We start from the raw sequence: 22352 nt of genomic DNA on the forward strand, positions 1-22352 counted from the left end.
AACAAGGGGCAATTTGGAAAACAGGGGAAGGGCATAATTGTTCTCAGATTCTATGACCCAAAGGTCTGGGGTAGGGAAGGAGAGTATTGCGTTCTCTCTAAAGCATTTTCCTACTTAGCCTTTGCATTGCTCATTGCATCAGGAGGCTCTGGCTGCTGCTCCTTATGAGGGGCATACAGCTTCTGAAGATTAATCACAGTTCTGTTCATAGCAGGATTGCCTCTCTCCTCAAAGAGAGGTGAGTATGTGGTGGACATGTAAGAAAGCATGAAAATATTGGATAAAGACACATGAAAAGATGCAGAAGATTTTCAAGCTCAGATTTGAGCTAAATCCAAAAACACATGTTATTAAACATTTACCAAATAATGTCAGGAAAGAAGAGAGACCCTTTTCATTACATGATGACAGCAGCAAGAGGAATATATGCAGTGAAATGGAAAGCAGATTATGTGCCCTGATGTGCCAGAGGGATAGATAAGATCTATAAATATGCATCAGTGGCTAAATTAACTACTTATATACATAATAAACCAATAACTGAATTTTGGGAAAATGGATTTCTTTGACTACTCAGGCTAAAATTAAGATTAATTAAAGTAACGATAAAAAGATAAAACACAGAGAAATGATTTAACTAAAATAGTTGTTATTAAAGTATGTATGTATAAGTAACCAATGAGAGGGAAGGAGAGCTATTACACAATTAAGTGTTATTATTATATATTCTGATTGTTTCTATTAGTTTTATCTAATTTTAAATGTAGTGCTTGTAAAAGTTTTTATGCACTTTCGATTGCTATATCTTTTCTTTTTTCTATATTAAAAAAGAGGTGAGAAAAAGAAGAGGCCCAAGCTTGCTTAAGAAAGAGAGAGAACTGGAAAGTCATTTGGATGTCTCTATGATAGGACACTATGACTGACTAAGTATGAAGAAAGCACTAAAAGGCACAAACATTAACAGTGGCCATTGCCAACAGGTTATGAAAGCAAGGAACATGACAACTATTTCACAGATGCTCAAGTGTAATCACTGATGGCTAAAAGGTAAAATGAACAAAGCCATGCATATACCTGAATGGTAGGTAAGGACAGGGAGATGTTAGCTAGAAAATTCAAATTATGGGTTAATGAAAGTACAGTTTACATAAGTCTGAAACGATACATGGAGGACAAAGCTAAATGTGGGTGTCAGAGTGTCTGTTTGATATTTTAATAATGAAGGTTCCAGTGCATTGAAAATCAAAGTTGTAAATACTAATCAGTCAATTAGGAACATCCTCACTACTGAAATCTCAAACACTTATAGGACATTCCGATTTTAAGTTTGCATATAACAGAAGATGTGATTTGCATTCACATGTTGCCAAATCAGGAAACGGTGAAAATTCAGTTTTTTAAAAATTTTACTTTCAATCTTATTCATCACTGTACCAGATCTTTAAATAGCTGTGCCACAAATCTGACTCTTTGCTGCCATCATGTGGCTCGTTGGTTTCCAGCATTCTCGAGATGTGGCCCACTCCCACATTTTTCTCTTTATTGATTATACTGTGACTGCTGTTATTGACCAGTCACAGTACAGTACTTATTCCTTTAACAGTCCTTCCTCTGCCTGCATGCCTGTGCTTGTGAGCATGCACATGTGCTCACACACCATGTATTTTCAAATTTCTGCTTGTTTTTGAATTTCTGCAACCCATGCCCTACTGTATTGTTCACTGCCTTGTCCTAGCTGTTGACTGCATTGACTTGCACTGTGTGATCTACTTTGAGACTAAGTGAGGAAGGTGGATTATAAATAAATAAATAATCAAGACCTTGGGACATCCACTTCCTATAAGATTCTGTCTAAGGCCTAGTATGGACTGAGTTGGTAAACTCATGCTTGGCCTGGGTCACTTCAGTGGCAGGTGCATTTCACATGCAAAAAAAAAAATCCTTGTCAGGGAGGAGAATTCTAAACTAACTTTCTCCCCAGTATGTTTATTTTCTTTGTGGAGGAAATGTTTTCTTTGGTGGAGCATATCAAGTAGGGCTGCCAGACAGGGTCCAGAGAAATACTGGACCTGGGAGGGGGGCAGCACTCACCTTATATTTGTTATTTGCACGCTCACTCCCAGCCTCCAGCACGAGGACATTACTACTGGTGTGATGTCATCACACCACCTCATTTCCAGAGCAGGCAGGCAGGCCAGTCACTGCTGGGTGGTGGTTCCCAGGAAGGTGGGCGGGCTGGTTGCTTTCTGCCCTGGCAGTGGTGGTGGCATGAAGGAGGGCAGGCAGGCTGGCTGCTCTCTGCTCCGGCAGCGATGTACAGGAGGGCGGGCAGGCTGCTGTCTGCCTTGACAGTGGTGGTGGCATGCAGGAGGGTGGGCTGGCTGGCCACTCTCTGCCCCAGTGATGACGGCACACAGGATGGCAGGTGGTGGAATACAGGAAGGTGGGTGGGCTGGCTGCTCTCTGCCTTGGCAGCAGCATGCAGCACAGGTGGGCGGGCTGCTCTCTGCCCTGGCAGCGGTGAGGTGTCTGGCATTTCAAATGTTTTCCCCCCATACATTCCTAAAAAAACCCTGGACTGTCCAGGTAAAATCCAGACACCTGGCAACTCTCATATCAAGTAATCCACTAGTCTGTAGTATACCCAGACACAGGTTAATCACATCTTTGAACATTAGATCTACAATAAATCTGGCCTAATGTTTAGATTTAGGTTAGGTGTAAAAAGCATAAGACATATATGCACTTGGAGACTATATATTCCCCCTAGGGTTGCCAAGTCCAGGTTGGGAAATACCTGGAGATTTGGGGGTGGAGCCTGGAGAGGGCAGGATTTGGGGAGGGGAGGAGCCTCAGTGGGATATGATGCCATAGAGTTTACCCTTCAGAGCAGCCATTTTTTCCAGAGGAACTGGTCTCTGTTGCCTGGAGATCAGTTATAATTCTGGGAGATCTCCAGCTATAACCTGGACACTGGCAACTCTAATTACCCCCCGTGTGAGTCAGGCAGACCAACCCCAAAGACAAAATTTGAAGGGCCTAGGCCTGATCTAATGCACACATAGAAGTCTCTTTGCAGCCATGCACAATATAGTACCCATATATTCTGTTCACCTCACCAACGTGGGCTCTTAAAAATATTTTTCCTGAGTGGAATTTCCAAGGGGCTTGTGCTTGTGTCTTCCTCCAGAATTACCCTCAAGTTTCCTATCATGAAGCAGTTAACGAAAGTACTAGAGGCGCACAGGCTTCTGCTTCCAAACAGCACATTCTATTGTAGCGTTAATTACATCTTGAGCACATTCTTTGAATTTTTGTGACTATAAGACGTGGAATGGGCCTACTTTCCAGCGCATAGCCAGACTCTCTCTTTTAACCTCATGGATTGAATAGTCCATAAAGCATGGGGTGTGTGTTAGAAGGGGGTGTTCGGATGCTGTATCCCATGCTGCACGGCAGCACAGACACTTTACACTTGCTTTCTGGACAAGAAAACAGTTTGTGTTCATGTGTACAGTTGTCGCATGTAACACTAAAAACACTTTCAGCTTCCCTCCTTGTGTTACATATAGATGTTAATGCAAATCAAATGTGCAGACAGCCTATACGGGATGTTTAGTCATATGCTTTAAAAAAAAATATTATTCATGATACAAGGAACGGCTGATTTAAGAAAAGGGGGGAAAGCATGGGAATGCTGTGAGCCATTCTGTGAGCCCAAGGCCTAACTCATTCCTGATGATATGATTTCTTTTCAAATTTAGATGAACATCTTTTTGCCGGGCCTTTTTGTTGTTTTGGGTAAAGTGCATCATCTCTTCCCCACTTCTGCAGCATTCCTTAGCTGCTGAATAATGAGAAATTCAACAAATGAAGTACTAACATGGGTTCATCTGAACTTCACAAACCAGGGATTTGGGTCAGGATTTGAAAGATATAGCAATTTAAGCCAATTCCAGGGGAAACTCATACTATTTATAAAACAGTCTCCAAAAAGAAGTGCAGCCAACCGCAAATGAGACATTGAATACAACCATTCTCTACCAGAAGAGAGCAGTCCTGCTCCAGTAAAGGGAAATGGGAGGGAGGCTTCTCCGTGGAAGGGAGTCATTGGAGCCAACCCTTTAAGTCTGGGAATAGAGAAAGTGGTGGGCACAGTACACATACAACTGCAGGAGGTCTGTGCTTCAGATGCAGCAGCCACAATTTCAAAAATCTACTATAAACTCAGATAAAAGTCTTCCTTCCAGATGGTTACAGAGCTCCGCTGCTTATTTCTTTTCCTCTTCACATTCATGGCTGGGGAGAGAATCTACCTCAGAAAGAAAGAGTGTGTGTTTTGGCACACCAGTGGGCTGAAAATGTCTCTCTAGGCACTTGCTGGCTCTGAGAAGCAGGAAGCTTAATAACCACTGGGCAGATTGCACAGGCCACAGCACTGAGGTCAGTAAGTCTGTGGGGTTAATATAAAAAGCCAATCCTCTTCCTTACGGATCCACCTCATAAGCTTGTGGGCAGCATTGACAGCCGCTGCTTTGGTCCCCAGTGGACTGAAGCACATATAGAGCTCAAAAGCATTTGTTACCTGGAGAAAGGAAATGAGAAAATGTAATTAAGACCTATGATGAAAACAAATCAACCTCCCATTGTTATGGCCTTGATTGGGGAAAAATGAAAGAAATGATATTTCTCATTGGTCTAGCCACAGTTGGTAAGATAATGTGCAAGTGAAATAGTAATCTGATGAAGAGTTCTGTGTTGCTGTAAGCTTTGCAGGCTCTTTCACCAATGAAAGATAGTCCATTTAAGATTGTATTTAGTAATTTGTTAAACAACACGGTACTTTTAAAGAAGCATTTATCCAGAGGAGCTCCTCTCAAATAAAAGATACGAATATGAAACAGTTCATTACAGCACATTGCAGCTAAAGTATTATAACACAATTTCCATGGCTCTTCTCTTGAAAACAACTCAGAATCTCAACTGGTAGAGAATGTCACAGCTCAGTATTGGTAGTAGAGATGGGCACGAACTGGGAAAAAACGAACAATGTGGTTTGTCGCATTTCACAAACCACGAACATTCATGAACCTGCCCCGCTTTGCGAACCGGTTCGCTTGGTTCGTGAAAACATCACATCCAGGTCAGCAAATCATCACTTCCGGGCCAGCAGAAGGCCGCTTCCAGGTCAGCAGAGGGTCTGCAGGAAGTCCATCCCCTGTTGCCTAGGAAACTGATTGATCAGCGCCAGCCTGTCTGCAGTGATGAACCAAAAAAACGAACCAAACGAACCAGCCTAAAGTTTGTGGTGGTTCGTAAGAAATGGGTTCTGACGAACCGCCAGTTCGCGAACCACGAACCGGCCCAGTTCGTCACAAACTTTGGTTCATATTTCGGTTCATGCCCATCTCTAATTGGGAGCTACATGGAGTATGCATATCAATGTATCTAATTCTCAACATTGCCCCATCTGTGGATACTTAAAGCCAGAGATGTACACAGATGTCCCTGCAGTGCTGGGCCCTTCCTGGTCCCTCTGGTCCTTGGCTCCATGGATTCCTTCCCTGGGGATTCCAAGACAGAGTCACTGAGTGGGTCAGAGGGGACTGTGACACTAACCTACCACACAGGGTTGTTGTGAGGATAAAATGGAGGAGAGGAGAAAGATGTAAGCTGCTGTGGGTCTCCTTGTGAAGACAGGTGGGATATAAATAAAGTAAATAAATATCAATAATATATATCCAAAGATGAGGGGGCAGATAAAAGGTTAGTGGGTGGGAGGGAAGAAGAAAAAGAAGAATGGAAAAGTGATATGAAGATTGCTGGAAGAAGGGGAAAAAAAGAAATAGTATGGGAGAGGGGTACAGGGCAAAGTGAAGTCCCCCCCATAAGTCCTTAAGGTTCCCCACCATACAACTGGGCCAGGCCTGACAGCCAGCACTGCATAACTGGACCTGGCCCAATGGCTGGCACCGCATAAGTGGGCCAAGCCCAGCAGCTGGAACTTCACAGAGTTTTCCTAGGAAGAGGCTACCAGGGCTAAGGAAGGAGGGAAAACTGAAGGAGGGGCAGATAAAGGATGATTGGCCAGTGGGTGGGAAAGAGAGAAGGAAGCAGAAAAAGGGAGAAGCTATAAAGGCTTTAGGGAAGGGACAGAAAAAAGTGTGGGAGGGAAAAATAAGATGCCCCCCACAAGTCCTTGCGGGTCCCCCATGTAGTCAGTTCATTGGTTATCAATTAGCTACCAGATTCAATTCTGGTTATGACTTTAAAAGCCCTTCATTGCCTAGGACCCCCCGTATTGGCAGGAATGCCTCTCCTGATATGTTCTGCTCATCTCAGCAGTTTTTTTTGAAGGATACCCTGCAAATGTGTAAGATCAACAGCTATCCATACATGTGCATTCTCTGCTGTGGCTCCCACTGTGTGGAATGGCCTACCTGACGAGGTTAGAAAGGCTCCAGGCTCTTATCATTCCACAGAATTTGTAAAACAGATTTGTTCAGGAAGGCATTTGTATAAAATTCCATAGGTTTTGCCCATGCCTGTGGGCTTTAAAGTAGTCTTCATCGTATATACTAGAGTGTGTTCATTGCACTGTTCTCTAATTTTTTCAGTTGTATGTATTATATTTGTTTTTAGTTGTAATCTGCCTTGAGTCTCAGGAAGAATGTAGGCTTATAAATGAAATAAGCGAATGCATCCATACACATATATACATAAGTTGCTGGTATATTGTTTGTATGTCGTCCCCAACAAGCCAAATGGCAACTCTAGGAGGCCATTTGTGGCTGGGAAAATGGTGTGTGTGGGGGAGTGAGGGGATGGAAGAGTTAAACTCTTCTCCCATTGTTCTGTGGCCCCAGTTTGACTTATCCCCTCTCATTCCAGCTGCTATTTAATGTAATGAGAGCCAGCATTGTATAGTGGATAGAGTGCTAGATCTAGGAGACCCAGGTTCAAATCTCTGATCTGCCAAGGAAGTTTGTTAGGTGACCTTGGGCCAGTCACACTCTCTCAGCCTAACTTACTTCACAGGGCTGTTGTGAGGATAAAAATGGAGGGGAGAAAAATGACGTAAGCCACTTTGGGTCCCAATTGGGGAGAAAGGCAGGGTATAAATGAAGTAAATAAATAAATAATCCTTGAGAGAGAAATTCTTGGATCTCCAAATATCTTATCTGGTTTTATCCTTTGGCTCTCAATCACACCAGCAGTGAGGAAATCTAACACTTACCCAAGCCAGGAGGTTTTCATGAGATCCAGTATAATAGATGTTTGTTAGAGGGCGGGAAGAATTATGGGCACGGCTGTGTAAGTACTGATAGAGCCCCAGAAGTCTCTCCTTTTCCTCCTCAGTGATGTAGGGAGCCTCAATCTCTGGGCTGGAACAACAAAGTCACCATCGGTTATGCTCCTTGTCATGCATATAAATGAAGGCAGAAGGGCTTCTCTTCAAAGGGCAGAAATTAAAGATACTGCCTAAGTGAAGTCCTTATTGTCAGGTGAGCTGCCATAGAAGTGAAAACTAATTAGAAGGGCTGAAATGTCAATAAAAATGGACTAAATTAAGGTCTAAGGAATCCGGTGCTGAGTGAGCTGACTGGGGACCAGTATAAGGCTCATTGGCTGAACAGGTCAGGCATGCCACACGGATGCTGTGCAGATGTTCCTTTAGCTGAGTCTGCAGCATACTCTGTTTTATTTATGAAATCCAATTTGTTTGGTACATCCCAGAGGGAAGTAGGAAGCTGGATAAAAGTATAATCTTGTAAATATCACCTTATCACCGGGCCATAAGGGGACACTACAAATCACTTCTGCATTGCTGATTGTTTTTAGCACTGTAAAGTGGATAGGGACTAAAGCTTTATCATGACTTCGGTGCTGCTGCTTATGAGGCACTTTAGAACTTCCTAGGGATTCAGAATCAGCAGGACCTACAGATCTGATGGCAGGTTACCTAACATTTGGAATCAAGCCATTTAAGATTCTGACCACTTGCTTGCTACTTAGCCTTCCAAGGACATATAGCTCAAATGATACATAAATCACGGAACTTAGTGTGTACAACCTTATTTGCAAGTGTGCTGCAATCAAGTCAAGCTGGTGTGCCATTCATGAGTACATTACAATAAATAATCGGTCCCCCATGTCTTAGGGTGATTTGACAAGGAGCAGCATCGCACTGGAGAGGCCGACAGGAGTGTGCCATCATCAGGCTCAGGGGCCACGCTGCACTTGTAAAGGTATGCCACAAATCTATGCTGCAAGGGTTAATAACTGATGATAGAAGCTCAGCTAAGTGGTTTGCTTGGCATGTTGATGCTTATAGGCTGATGATGTGTCTGCAAGGCTCCCAAACCCAACCAGCTTTAAACATCAACAAATGCTTTGCAGAAAATGTCAAAGATCTGCATCTCAAAGGCTGGGTTTGATTTGTTCCAGATAGAATGCTAGTGAGGTAGGCTGTAAGATGTTCTACAGTCAGGCAAGTCCTGATTTACCAAGGACGCAAACCTGCATGCACTGACTATTCTGACTACAGAAAGCACAGATGAACTCAGTGTCAGCTATCTTTGCTCTTAGCAATATTTATGAACAGATGGCGACGTTCCCTGGAACAAACCCACCTGGTGAAGAGTCCAGAACTCTTGGATTTATAGATGAAGTGTCTGAGATATGGGATTCCCACCTTGGAGACACTGTAGAAAGGTGTGTGTAGTGCCTCCAAGAGGGCATGATAAACACCACGCTTCTTCAGGCGTTCTTGAAACCTGCGCTTGCAGTCAGACACAGTAAAGAAGTCTTCGCGGTCAGTAGAGATCAGGAGCAGGCACAGGTCTGTGTCTTGCTCCAGGTAGGAGATATGGGCACTGAAGAAGCTGCTTGAATTGAACTTGGGTAGGCAGATTGGGGTCCAGGCTTCTCCTTCTCTAAATGAGGAGGATGAACTAATTAGATTAAAGAGCAAATGGAGGTCAATAGGATGCAGGAACTGGTCCTTCTTCCTCACCAGTGACACTAGCTGGTTGTTGGACAGCAGGATGGCAAACACCAGACTTTTCGCTTTGGCTTGCTGGAGGCAGGTGCTTACAATCTCCCTGACTCCAGAAGCCATGGGCAGGCAACGCGCAGCTCCCATCAGAAAGCTGGGGTCTCTAGCCATCAGGTCTAGCAAGTTGTCAGTGATTCGCTCAGAGCCTGCCAACAGTCTTCTTAGGTCATAGTTCTGCTTCTGCTGGAAGATGCGATTCAACTGGGTCCAGGTCAACAGACTGAGAATCTGGTAGTAGATATAAAGGAGCTCCTGAGCAATTTCTTGCTCTGACTGCCGGGTCTGAGCCACAGCAACCAACACCAGGGGGCTCCTACGCACAAACACCACCTTGTACCCATCTGTCAAGTGGGCAAAAATGGGGAGGGAGAAAGAGAGAAACACATCAACATCTGCAAAGAAAAGTGGTAAGTCCCTATCAGAAAGCAGTTTTGCATTGGAGCGGTGTGGGTAATTGTGCACCCCCCCAATATCCTTACAAAGAAAGTTCTTTGCAGTACTATAACAGAAATCATAAAACCCCTTGGCAACCAAGAATTCAAAGCCTAGCAAAAACTTATTTCTCCCACATAACTGAACAGTCACTTTGCTACAGAATAGGCCTTTTAGTAGCACATGGCTGTGTCCACATAGGGTTTTCTCTGCCTTGTCTTATAAACTGGAGTTCTTAAGGGAGGAAGGGGCTCCATGGTTCTCTTTCCAAATTTTCCCCATCCTCAGTACACTCTTTCCTAAACCTGTTTTAGTTTGATCTTTTCGGAAAGAATGCTCTCAAAAGGCATTAGTACATTCTGTGAAAGGAACAGTGTGCATTTTCCTGTCTGTAAAGATCATACTCACATCAGTGCCAGTTTCCTGCTGTCAGCCCCTCACAGAAACCATTTTCTCAACCTTTTTTCTTGCCCTGCTTTTTCAAAACTGGTAATTTTAGTGTATTATAGTGCTATAATATATTGTCACTTATCTATTTCAATTTCAAATTTTCATTTCTCTCAATTCCCAGTTTTCATTTTTTAAAAAAATGAAGTCTATGTTCCCTTTCATGGTAGAGATATAATGGGAAAGGTGGAGGCAGTTTTTGTTCCAATTGCCTAGAAAGGAACGGGGAGGGGAAGGCACAAAACAACTAGAGAATTACTGTTTATGGCTGTTTCCACATCTTACCAGCCTCCGGAACGTTGTGCAAAACACCCTGAAGATAGTGTCTTCTTGTGTGAAATTGCGCCAGGAAGACGTGATGTCACGCAAAACTCCTGGATGATAGTGTTTTCCTGGCATGATTTCGTGCAAGAAGATGCTATCTTCCGGGTGTTTTGTGCAACGTTCCGGAGGCCGGTAAGACATTTGGAATGTTGATATTGAGTTATAGCACTAAATCACTGTGATAACCTATTGTTACTAATCTATTCCAAATTTTAATAGATTCATTATTCATCAAGAAAAGAACAAAAAAAAATCATTGAGTAGCCATGGCAGCCATAAAGACCATGGGTGCCCCTGTGGAGTTGCTGCAGAACATATGTGGAAGGGATACGTTGAGAAAAAGATAGAATACACGCAGAAAACTCTTGTGCTGAAACTTCATTGTCAACTTCTGCATGTTCAATAGTGATGAAAGCAATTCAGAGAATCCTTGCCATGTGAAAGCAGCTGGATTTTAAGAGTGACTGCTTCTGTAGTTGTCCTTTCATTCTTTAAGGCCTATTCTTCACTGAGCTAGTAAACTGGAGCCATGGCTGTAACATTTCAGACTGCCTGAGAGGGATGGGGCACAGCATAGTTGTATGTTCCTCCACAAAAGAAACTCCCTCCATATAGAAAATGGAAAGTCAAGGAGAAGGATTCTACCCTAGACTTCTCCCTGACATGCTAGTTTTCTATAATGCAAGTGACTTTGAGATTCGGTTTCGTTTTCTCAGCCATGTCGGACGCTCCTCTTCGCGGGCTCGAGAGGAAGCGCCCGAGCACCCTGTCCGGGCGGCTGATCTGCGAAGATTAGCCCCCAAAACTCCCAGTGAGGGAGGCTGGGTCCGGGACGCTGCAGGAAGAGCCCCCCGGAATCAATGCGGGGGGTTAATTGCCCGTTTGTCCCTACGGAGGCCGGCGGACGTGCGCGGCGCCTCGAGTGCTGCCGGGCCATGGAAAACGGCAAAGAGCAGAATTAGGCGAGAGCCTGCAAGTAAGCGAATCCCTTCTGATACTACAAGCGTACGTGAAGGAGTGGTGGGATCTGAAGCTAAGAAGGCTTGTTCTTCCCCTTTGCTGAGTCTCAGAATCCGGCTGGCGGTTCCCCCCCCCCCCTAAAATGGCAACAAAAAAACAAAGTCCTGCCCTGGGCAAGTCAGTTTCGGCTGCCCTAAAGGGAGAGTCGTTGGAGGAGGTAGTGCGGAGGGCGGTTGGTGAAGCTATAAAACCCTTTGCTGACAAGCTGAATGAAACAGATCAAAGGGTGGGCTTAATTGAGAGCGAAGTGAAAACCATTAAGGAAGCAGCGGGGGGGGGCAGAGAAGTCTGCTCGGGAAAGTGCGTCACTCGTGAAGGCTACGAATAAAGAGCTCAAACTGGTGGAGAATCAGCTGATCGGGCTACAAGTGGAACGAACACAGACAATTTTGCGTCTCCAGAATGTGAAAGAGGAGGAAAATGAGGATTTATGGGGTCTTGTCTCGGAGCTATTGGCGACACCCGCGAGGGCAACTAAAGAAGAAGTAAAAAGCGCCATTTTGGAAGTCCGTCGGGCTACTTCAAAATATGCAATGAAGCGTCAGTTGCCTCGCGAGATCATCATTGATTTTTCATCTAAGAGGATCCGGGACAATATCCTATATAATTCATACAATGCGGATTTGGACTTTTTGGGTAATAAAGTTAAGATATTGAAAGACGTCCCATTTCTAGTTCGGAAAAGACGTTTTAAGTATAAAAAGTTCGCAGCTCTTCTGAGAGAACGTGGAATAAAGTACAAATGGTTATTTCCGGAAGGAATCTGGTTCAGTCACAAAGATCAAGCTTTCAAGTTATTATCAGAAGATCAACTAAGGGATTTTGAGGATAAAAATCCGGAATTTCAGTGCACCAAGCAAGACGAAAAGGAGAAGTCTGAGGGGGAGGGGGAGGAAATGAGCACTGCGGCTGCAGCTGCTCAGAGAGAATTGCGTCCGGGACCCAGGAGGGGAAGAAAAATTTAATTTGAATTTAAATTGTAATTTGCATTTAGTAAGGTCAACCACTCCATCAATATAATATAAAGCTTTAATTTTTGAATAATGGCAGTATGAAGGGAAAACATGAAACGTAGTGTTTAGTGTTTGTAGATTACCTTCCCCTTTCCCCCCCCTTCCCTTTCTTCTTTTTTTTTTCTCCTTTCCTTCCCATCCCTTGTGCTATTGTAGTCTTTTGTAGTTACTGTTTTGTAGGGTATGTATGTATGTAGTAGTTTTGTATGTTAGATATTGAAAAATAAAAAATATTATTAAAAAAAAAAATATATAATGCAAGTGACTTTGAGAACTCCCAAGTCCCAACTGCAGTCTGATGTGGCACGGGCCATAAACAGCCATCCATTGCTGACTTCCTAAACATTTATGGGCATCGTTATGCCAACATTGAAGGCGGAAATAGCATATTGTCCAATTTACACATGCAAGTCTGTGCATGCAGTTTTTGCTATCATTCAGGAACTCCTAAAGGTGATGTCTAATATCTTTCAGTGCTGCTGGGTTAGCGATGAATGACTTTCAGCCCAAACAAATACATGTTTACTCAGAAGAAAATCCCACTTTGTTTAATAGGACTTACTCTCAAGTAGAGGGATATGAGTTGATGCTTATGCTGTTTTGGCAGTGGGCCTCTGGAGAAACATCTTGAATACCAGTGCAGAATAAAAGTAATTTTGATATCTGGTGCTCATTTTTGCCCTTTTAAGACTATCGTTTTCACTCCACCCTTTCTCCAAGGAATGCACATATGATTCTCTCCCTCCTCCACTTTATCCCCACAGCAATTCTGCAAGGCAGGTTAGCAGACAGAATGGCGGACCCAGCATCACTCAGTAAGCTTCATGGCAGGGTGGGGCTTTGCGCTTGTGTCTCTAGCTCCTAGTCTGGCCTTATACCTCACTGGCTCTCAGAGCATCTCTTTTGCAATTCTCCTTTCCAGTTCTAAGGCCAAACTAACACCAATGGTACTGCGAGACTGAGAAGAAGCCCTGTCAGCATGAAGAGAATTACCTGCATGGATAGACCTGATAGCGTTCTCTTGTGCTTCTACAAAGGATACTAGCGCCATCATCACCCCCATAGTGCTGGAGAGTGCTTCTTCAGACCCATATCTGGAGTACACTGGCTTGCCTGCCTCACTCAAAACAAAGACATGTTTTTGGTGCATGCGCCAGGCATCCATGGCCACATCCTCTTCCTCCTTCCCTGAGAGGACGGAGTCCCGACGTGAAGCCTGGGGGGAAAGTTCCAGCTTGTCCTCTTTGCTCTGCCTTATCTCTTCTTCCAAGTCTAGTGCTATGCCAGTGAGTTGTGTGCTCAGTTCACTGAAGTCCTTGCTGATCTCTTCTATCATGGTCTGGTCAGCCTGGACATCTTCCCCATCACCTGGCATCTGAAGAGTTGCGTCTGGATTATCTGTGCTGGTCAGGTCCTCGTAGGACTGGGCATGAACAAACATTGCTCCTTCCTGGCCTGCTCCTTATAAGCAACAAAGGAGAACAGGCAGTCAGTTACTCACCCTGATAACAGAAATGGACATTAGAAAGAGCTACAAAGAACAGAATGAACTGAAAAACTTTGAAATGCACATGAAGATATATGATGGTAAAAGCCCTAAGATATCTGAGTGATGACCTTTTCTGATACAAGTGAGCCTGTGTACTGATATTGTCCAATGAGTCCCTGCTCTGGTCCCGCCATCTTTTGGGATTGGGTGGGGGATACCAAAAAAAGGATCTATTCTACCATGGTGCTCTGATTATGGTGTGTCCTCCCTAAACATACTCACCTGGCACTCACTTTAGCAGGAACTGCTCACATTGCTGATGCTGTTGATTATAGTCAAAATGTTTATTCTTACAGTTTGTCTGTAAGTAGGATTGCCAACAGGCTGGGGAAATGTCCTGTCCCCTTTTTTAAAAAAAATAATAGGTTTTTTATTTTATTTTTACTAAGAAAAGGGGAATACAGAATAAAGAAGGATGGGGGAAAGAAGTTCATGTTATATCACTCTAATACATTGCACTGTTCAATCTATTACTTATCACATCAATCTGTTCTGCAGATCAGCCACTTATTTGCAAATTTTTCCATTCATTTTAGGAAAAATGTCCTGTCCCTTTAATAAAGGCTTAAATAGTTAAAGGTAAATAACGTTACCTGGAAAATAACATTCTATTATGACTCTGTTAAAGGGCCAGGACATTTTTCTCTAGCCCTGTTGATAACCCTATAGACTATAAGATGCCTTACAGGCCTGGAGATCCAGAGTAGAAGTTTTTAAACAAAATTAAAAGTAAATGAAGAGTATAAATTGGTTTGCTTTTCCTTGACGTCACACCAGAGTTTCTTTTTTGTACTCCTCATCTAGTAATGTAATTAGTTTTAATGATTACACCATACTGCAAGTGAACTTCTTATTTTGAAAACAAAAATGTTCCCTAGACCACAGTGTGTGTTCATCCAAAGGAAGCTTCCTATGGAACAGACAGGGTAGGTCCCAAGTGCCTTCAAATGTAAAACTACATATCCAGTATTTATCTACAAGACACTGGGAAGGGAAGGTTCTTGCACTAGAAAGTTGGGAACCTCTAATCTTCATGCAAACATCTAAAATTCGACATCACTCTTTCATACTAAAGTAAAACACAAGGAACCTCATTCCTATAACAGCTTATAAAAATCTTTTAGATCTTTAATGTTCAGTTGAGAAAGAACTCTACCACGAGCTAAGGCTGCTGTTTCAGAAAAACTTTCTTGGGAGGAAAACCTAAATTAGATGATATATTGGAGGTCTAAGATCAGATTTCCCATTTGGTGGCCCTGATCTGGTCTGGGCATGTGGTGCTGGACAGGAATGGGGGTTAAATATTTCTCTAATGCTTTTTTCCTTATTTGAATTAACCTCTCAGAGGTGATACTTGCTCGAGTAGAGAGAAAACACACTCACAAATGGGTTGCTAATAGTGCCTCAGCAAATGCTGGGAAATTTTGAGGCCAGTGCTTAGGAGGATGGAATTTGGGGAGGATGTGATGTCACTACTGACTGTCAGGCCCCTGCCACCATTCACTTGACCACTAAGGGGAAAAACAGAGGGGGAAACGGGCAATTTACCCGCTGCCTCAGGCCCTTGCTGGCGACGTAGTCACATTGCCAGTTATGTAATGATGTCATTTTCTTTGCACCTAGAAGTGATGTTATCTCATCAGCAGTGAAGACATAATTTCTGGTATGCTGATGACATCACTTCAGGAACTGACATCATCACATCACCAGCATCATGATGTCTTTGATGGTAGCTGGGACACCCCCCTCTGGTTAAAAGAGGTTACCTGGCAACCCTGCTTCCAGGTGACGCTGTAGGAATTTCCCCTAATCAATATGGTGAAAACCACATAGACATGGGGAAACTCCTAGAGTATTGTTACAAAGGCCATTTGGAGGCCATTTTTTCTACTGCTCCTCAGTTTCTTTACAGCCAACTGGGACAGAGAGTGAGGGGTTACCCATGGATGGGTGGGTAAATGGCAAGCACATGCACATGAATTTATTATTTTATATGTGCATATGCACATACTGTGTCTATCTGACAACGTTTAAAGAGATGGGAGCTCCAGTCATGGAACTCCAACATGTCTTCCAGCTTGGCTCTAAGACCCATTGGTCAGAGTGGAATTTACTTCAGAGAAAGCATGCACAGGATTAGGCTGCACATCAGACTCCCCAGACAGAATTCTGTCAGTACTTCTCATGAAATCATACCGTCCCTTTAATCAGGATTATCTGTCTACATCCTGCTCTGAGTTACTATTATTTTCCAGTGCAATGTGTTTTATTGCTTCTCCTTGCTCTTCCCTGGAAAATGTTACCTTGGACATTGCTAGAAGTATAATATACTGTTTATGCTGTTTGGAAATGCTTCCTATGACCCAGCTCAGGTGTGTCTAGTTTCTCCATGAAAATGCAAGGCAAAAATCTGCTTTTTATACCAATCCATGCTGGGAGAGAGTTTGGTTCCGCCCTTTAGAAAATGACATCTGATCAGCCTTCCCACCCTTTCTTTCCCTTATCTCATCACAAATCTCTAATTTATGTTTACTGCACTGATTATTGGAGGTATCATCTTGCTTCTACTGCACTGTCCTCTGCCTTTTTAATTCCACTTTCTGCATTGTGGTATGTCATGCCTTAGACATGTTCTGTTTTCATTGTTTTCTAATTCTGCAATTCTAGTCCTATTGCACTGTTCATTAGATGTCATGCTGTGTGACTGCATGATTTGATTTATATTTTGTAATCCACCTTGCATTTCAGAGAGAAAGGCAGGCTATAAATAAAGTAAGTAAACAAGTAAATAAATAAATGAATGTTGAGAGATGTTTACAGGTACAGCAGGCAGTTAGGTGTCAAATGACAATAAAAATACTTATTTAATATATCTCCTATGTGACCAAAAATGAAAGATCTGAAAACATTGTTCCCCCTTTAAAAAAAAACCTGACCTGCAACCAAAAAAGCACAATGAGATGTAGGATATGACTTTCTACAGGACATCTTCTGGAATGATGCCCATGGAGGGATATAAATGAAATTATAATGTTAGAATTGGTCATATTTGTGGATTTTTGAAAGAATAAATGCTGCTGATCGGCTTGTCCTTTTGTGTATACCTAGACTGGAGTTCTTCTCACTTACCCTTGATGTCTAGGCAGATGGCTAGTGGAATGGAGAAGGAGGTCTCAGTATCATTCAGAAAGAGCGCTATGATAATTCTACTCCACATGAATCACTGTTTAGATCCTTGATTACCTGGTTCTGTTCCCTGAGCCAGCCCCGGTGTAGGACTCTCAGATCTCTCCGCATGCTGTCCATCATCTGGGAACAGTGACCCATTGAGCACATCTCCACTCTTCTTATGAACGTCGGCAGCCATTCCTTGGGAACCTGCAAACAAACAAAAAAACCTGCTAGCCTTTATGCAGTGCAGCTCTTATGCATCCCTGGCCTGCATGACAGGCCACTGAATTTCTTCCTGGTCTACTCATATGAGGACTCACTCCAGAGACGTTTCAGTATCTATCATTCCATAGAGATCACTGCTGTAAAAAAAATGAACACTTACTCAATTTACTACCATTTTAACTTCACTTTACAGATGGGAAAGCAAGGTAGTAGTCGCTTCCAAACAGACCATGCACTGAAGCCTTTACTAAGCAGATTAGAGAAATGGTCCGAGAAACACTATCAAGAAATTCTCTCAAGCCTTGGGAAACTGGGTCTGGCTTGCTGGCAGCAATGTCAGATGCTTCAACAGTGAAGCTGGCAGCAGATTATTTAAGTGCTTGGATAAGCCCAGGCCATCAGGAAAACAATACTACATAGCATGTGTCCTATTTACCTGAGACAATCTCATTTTTTCAGGTAGGCATTTCCTAGTCAATCCTTATCATTTTACCTTTGAGGAAGAATCAGATAATGCATTAAAAATATTTGATCATGAGAATTTCTGGAGCTGCCATTTTTCAAGTTCTAGTCCCTTCCCCATGATCTCTGAATATCATTGAGCAGGATGTGTGCATCTAAATGCACATGCAGAAACACTAAGAGACGGGCACCGTGCACCAATGCACACCCTGCTGTTGCATATTCTGTCGCTAGAGTGATTCACTGTGAAATGTTAATGTTTTGCAGGACAATAGGGCCAGAGGGCATGAGGCCTGCATCCCTACTCTGCCATGGAAGCTTGCTGGGTAATCTTGGGCCAGTTGCTCTCTTTTACCCTCACCTGCCTCACACAGTTGTTCTGGGAATGATGTTCCAAGCTACTTTGTGTCCTCACTGGGGATAAAAGCCAGGTGTAAAAAACCCCTACGTTTTTATAAAATATTTCTGAGATACAACCCCCCCTTCTTGCTTTTGAATATTATCTATTGATTTATGTTCTATATGTTGTTTTAAGTATGATCCTACTGGGTACTTCTGTGTTGTTTAATGTCAGCCCTAGAATTGCTTATGCTCTGTTTCAGCATTTCTTCTACTCTGTACTGGATTTTTGCTGATGTTATATTTTTGCTGGTGTTATATCTTTTCAATAAAGAATGGCACTGTTTATTGAAACGTCCTTGATATTGACTATACTAATCTTGCACTATGTAATCTGCCTTGAGTCTCAGTGAGAAAGGCAGCCTATAAATGACATAAATAAAATAAATCCGTTCACGAAAAGCTATTGAACGCAGCACACATCTGGTAGAGAATAGTGAAAAGGAATAGTCTTTGCTACTGTAAGAATGTTAAGTGTTACAAGTACCAAAAGACTGTGCCTATGATGTGACAGAGGGTATGATATAGGATAATAATCTCTTTTCTTCTAACTAGTGAAGAGTTCCTAATTTGCTTTTCATGTTACTACTGAAGTGCTTCTTCTTTGCCTCTTTGAATGCTGATTATTATAGGTCAACTATGTCCCTGGGGTTTGCAAAATCAACTGACAAAAAAGATGAGTCAAATTTCTAAGATGAGATTACTTTAGGAAAGGATAAAAGACTCAAAAGCAATACAAACAGTTCTTTTATTTGTCCCTAGGTTTCTGTTATTAAGGTATGCAGAACCTAGATTTGCAACTTTTAACTACACACAATGTTCTATTTATTTAAATTAAAACTGGACTTTCTGCAAAGTGGTAAAATATTCATCTGTAGTCAAAAATAATTAATACTAAGAGTTGGCAGCACTGAATACTGTTTTCTTCCTACCCTAAGTTTGTTGCTGTCTAAATATTTATTTAGATGATTATACCTCACTGGGAATGCTAAGCATCTATCTTAAAACATTCTCTCCGTTTTCATTTTATCTTCACAACAATCCTGTGAAGTAGGTTAAGCTACAAGGGAATGAGTGTGCCAATTGCCATGCAAACTTTCCATAACACAGTAGGCATTTGAACCATGGTCTCTCCGATCATAGTCTTTACACTGTAACTACTGCACCATGTTGTGTTTCTAAAAGCTTACAGACTCCACACATTGGAGAATTCTCACCTCTTGAAGATTTACTAAATTCTAAACAAATCATTTTTCAGGAAGCATCAAAAGTTCCAGTGATTATTACCCAGGATCTCATCAAGCCTCTCAAGCTCAAAAATGGGAGCCCTTCCCCTTACTTGGCCTGCACTGTAGGTTCACCTAGTCTGGACTCCTGAGTAGTAAGGCCACTAGCTGGTCTGACCCCAGAGTGGCAGAATTAGAGCTAGAGCATAGGGCTTGTACCTAATGGACAATTGATCCAACAATGCAGCTCTCTCAGACTTCAGCCTAAATAGGCTGAGGGGTGATGGTGTCTCAGGTGCCTTTGCTTGCAGGTGTTGGAGCTCAGGAGACTACACTGTACTCTGTCCAGGATCCTGTGAGGAAGTATCACTCAGTGTTCTGTTCTGTGTCTGCAGGGAAATGGCACATTGCCAGCCTTACACCTTGCCTCCTTTGCACCACCTCTGCCTGGGCCTTTCACCACCTTTGTTCCGGTGGTGTGGGAGGTGATCCTGAGGGGCTGTGGGCCTGGGTTTGTGCCCCAGTTGGTGGGCCCCCAGTGGTGATCTTTAAGGCAGGCAGCAATGACTCTTGCAGGCTCTGGCAGAGTGGGCTCTGGCACTGCTGGCACATGGTCAGCTGGTTCTTCTGCAACAGGGTCTTTCCTGACCCTGCTGGTCCTCAGGCTCTTCCTCTGAGCTTTCCAGGTCTGATTGGTCCTAATAAAGATATTGCTGTGACCTGGATAGTCCAGGCAAGTCCAGTCTCATCAGATCTCAAAAGCGAAGCAGGGCTGTCCCTTGGTCAGTAATTGGATGGGAGACATCCAAAGAAGACCAAGGTTGCAGAGGCAGGCAATGGCAAACCACCTCTGTTAGCTTCTTGCTATAAGTTAGCTATAACCTGATGGTACTTTCTACCACCAGTAAAGCTATTACACTGATCATGGTTTTAGTTCCCCCCCCTACCTTGGACCAACATGGCTCTCTACTTGTTTGAGCCAACACAGGGTTTAAACCCCAAATGTCAAAATGTCTGTCTTGGGGACCCTATTTGGGTGGCAAGGTAACAAAAATGTTTTAAATAAATAAATGTCTGGCAGTGAGGGGGTGGGGAATAGGACTGACTAGATAAATTATGGATACAGGAGTTGTCTCCCTCACCTGCCACTTTTTATTACAAATTCTCTCCCCCAATGTAATGTGTAGCTCCTCCTCCTCTTTTAAAGAAAATTGAAATTTTAGCGAAGGGTCTTGAAAGATCCCTGAGGGGCTAAAATTCACAGCCCTGAAGAATCTTTCAAGTTTGAAGTGCAGTATGCTGCATCTAATGAACCTCTAGCATTGTTTCCCAGACAATGATGGCCTTATCTAGGAATGACCAAATGTTTATCCTAGAAGGACTTCTGCATTCCCAGGTCATAAAAGAGAATTGTTCTTCTTTCTGCATATTAGTGCTTTGTCCTAGTCTATGCTAGAAGCTGGGCATTAGTCTCAGTCTTAAGTATAAGCACCACATGCTCTCTATTAAGCTGCCATGTCAAAAAGTTCAGTCCTATGCATGGCATGCCCACTCACAACTAACAGTGCAATCCTAAACTGAGTTACTTCAGTCTATGCCCATTGCTTCCAACTCTTCTTAAGTCTCTCACAGGACTGCAGACTGTTAAGTCATGTGTGTACTTCTTGGCTTCTACAAACATGCTGGACTTCAACAGGAGCACAGAAACTATACAGATGAAGCGAGCTTGGTTCTCAAAATAAATTAACTACTCTGAGCAACACAGATGAGGGTAAACCGAAGGTGCCTCAACTCCCAGGTATGGAGAACAAACCAAATTAGCCCCCCTCCCCATTGCAGCAAACATACTTTCTCTGTTGTGGCTTCAGTGACATAAAGGGATCCAAATGGCCAGATGCTGGTATCAGCATAGGCAGTTTTCACCACTACCCCAGCATGCCCATTGTGTCCCTAAGTACTTTTCCCATGTAAGTGAATGGCTGCAATGCATTCCTTATGAGGTTGGATCTGAGACCTGGGTTCAGGTTTGATTGTGTAGGTTTGGTCATGCCACTTTCCCTTCAGCCTCAGTTCCCCATATGTAAAATTGCAACAGCTACAATTTATTGCAATAACAACTGTGGATACCACAAAAGGTTCTAAAGTTTTTTTTTTTATAATATCGCTTTTCGACCTTTTGGCTAAGACCAAGTTTTTTGGTAATTAAAAAGTGTAGTATAAATGTTTAATAGCCCAAGGATGCTCTGACTCTCAAAAGCTCATACCCTGGAAATGTAGTTGATCTTTAAGATGCTACTGGACTTGATAATTGCATTATTATTGTCCTTTGTCTTGGGGGAAGAAAGCATTAAGCAAATAATTTGTTTTGTGATGGCAGTGGTAGCTGCTTGCCATGAGCACAGCCAGTTCAGCCCCGCCTATTTCTCTGTTTTAACCATTTGTGTTTCTGCACTGTTTCTTAGCCCATATATGATAAACAAATCAGCATAAAAATACTCCCTCATTCATCTGTCTATAATAGGGCAATATCCTCCAGCTCATTCAGAATCTGACGACACTTTTGCTTTGTCAGAATCTTGGGAGTCATTTGTGCTTGTCTCTGAGGATTTAGAAAGCACAGGGTGGATGCGTATGCATTGGGCTGCACCCGGGCTCCAAAGCAGGTCTCTCTCTCTCTCTCTCTTTTTGGCACAAGCTAGAACGTAAGACATCAAAAGGCCCAACCTCTCTCCTCCTTCCTATTTGGGCACGCAACGGATACTTACAGTTTTGACAACAACCGGCTGCTGAGGGGCGGAGAGCGCCGGGCTCGGTTCTTGCGGAGGATGCCTAAGCGGGCGGAGGTTCAGCCTGCCGTTGCCTCCTTTGGAAACTCTGTCATTGCCGTCACCAACATACTTCTCAGTCCAGCCAGCTGATCCAGCCCTCACCAGCTACAGCCAAGAAAGTACTGTGCACTACCTGCTTCTCCTTTCAAAGGTCAGTGCCACAAATCCCAGTGCATTTTGGGGACTGTAGTCCACAAC

At 43.1% G+C, this 22352-nt stretch overlaps 1 protein-coding gene across 1 annotated transcript; it reads right to left on the reverse strand.

Annotated features, from left to right (window-relative positions):
* Positions 1–3953: 3953 nt before the first annotated feature.
* Positions 3954–22256, reverse strand: MON1A (MON1 homolog A, secretory trafficking associated). The gene is made up of 6 exons (XM_054977222.1): positions 22092–22256; positions 17087–17221; positions 13288–13755; positions 8634–9399; positions 7238–7385; positions 3954–4585 (listed from the first exon to the last, which is right to left on the reverse strand). Exons 2-6 carry the CDS (start codon positions 17208–17210, stop codon positions 4445–4447), a joined length of 1647 nt encoding a protein of 548 aa, XP_054833197.1. The 5' UTR covers positions 17211–17221; positions 22092–22256; the 3' UTR covers positions 3954–4444.
* Between the last annotated feature and the right edge of the window lie 96 nt (positions 22257–22352).

Source organism: Eublepharis macularius, chromosome 4, assembly GCF_028583425.1.
Source record: "Eublepharis macularius isolate TG4126 chromosome 4, MPM_Emac_v1.0, whole genome shotgun sequence".
NCBI lineage: Eukaryota > Metazoa > Chordata > Lepidosauria > Squamata > Eublepharidae > Eublepharis > Eublepharis macularius.

Bases quoted from the DNA above. Each gene is read 5' to 3' on its own strand.
- MON1A (XM_054977222.1), bottom strand. From the start codon at position 17,210: ATGGCTGCCGACGTTCATAAGAAGAGTGGAGATGTGCTCAATGGGTCA. The intron at 9,400-13,287 runs GTAATTCTCTTC...CCCACTTGACAG, and splicing joins TATCAGGTCTATCCATGCAG to ATGGGTACAAGGTGGTGTTT. The intron at 7,386-8,633 runs GTGGGTTTGTTC...TTGTTGTTCCAG, and splicing joins AGTTCTGGACTCTTCACCAG to CCCAGAGATTGAGGCTCCCT.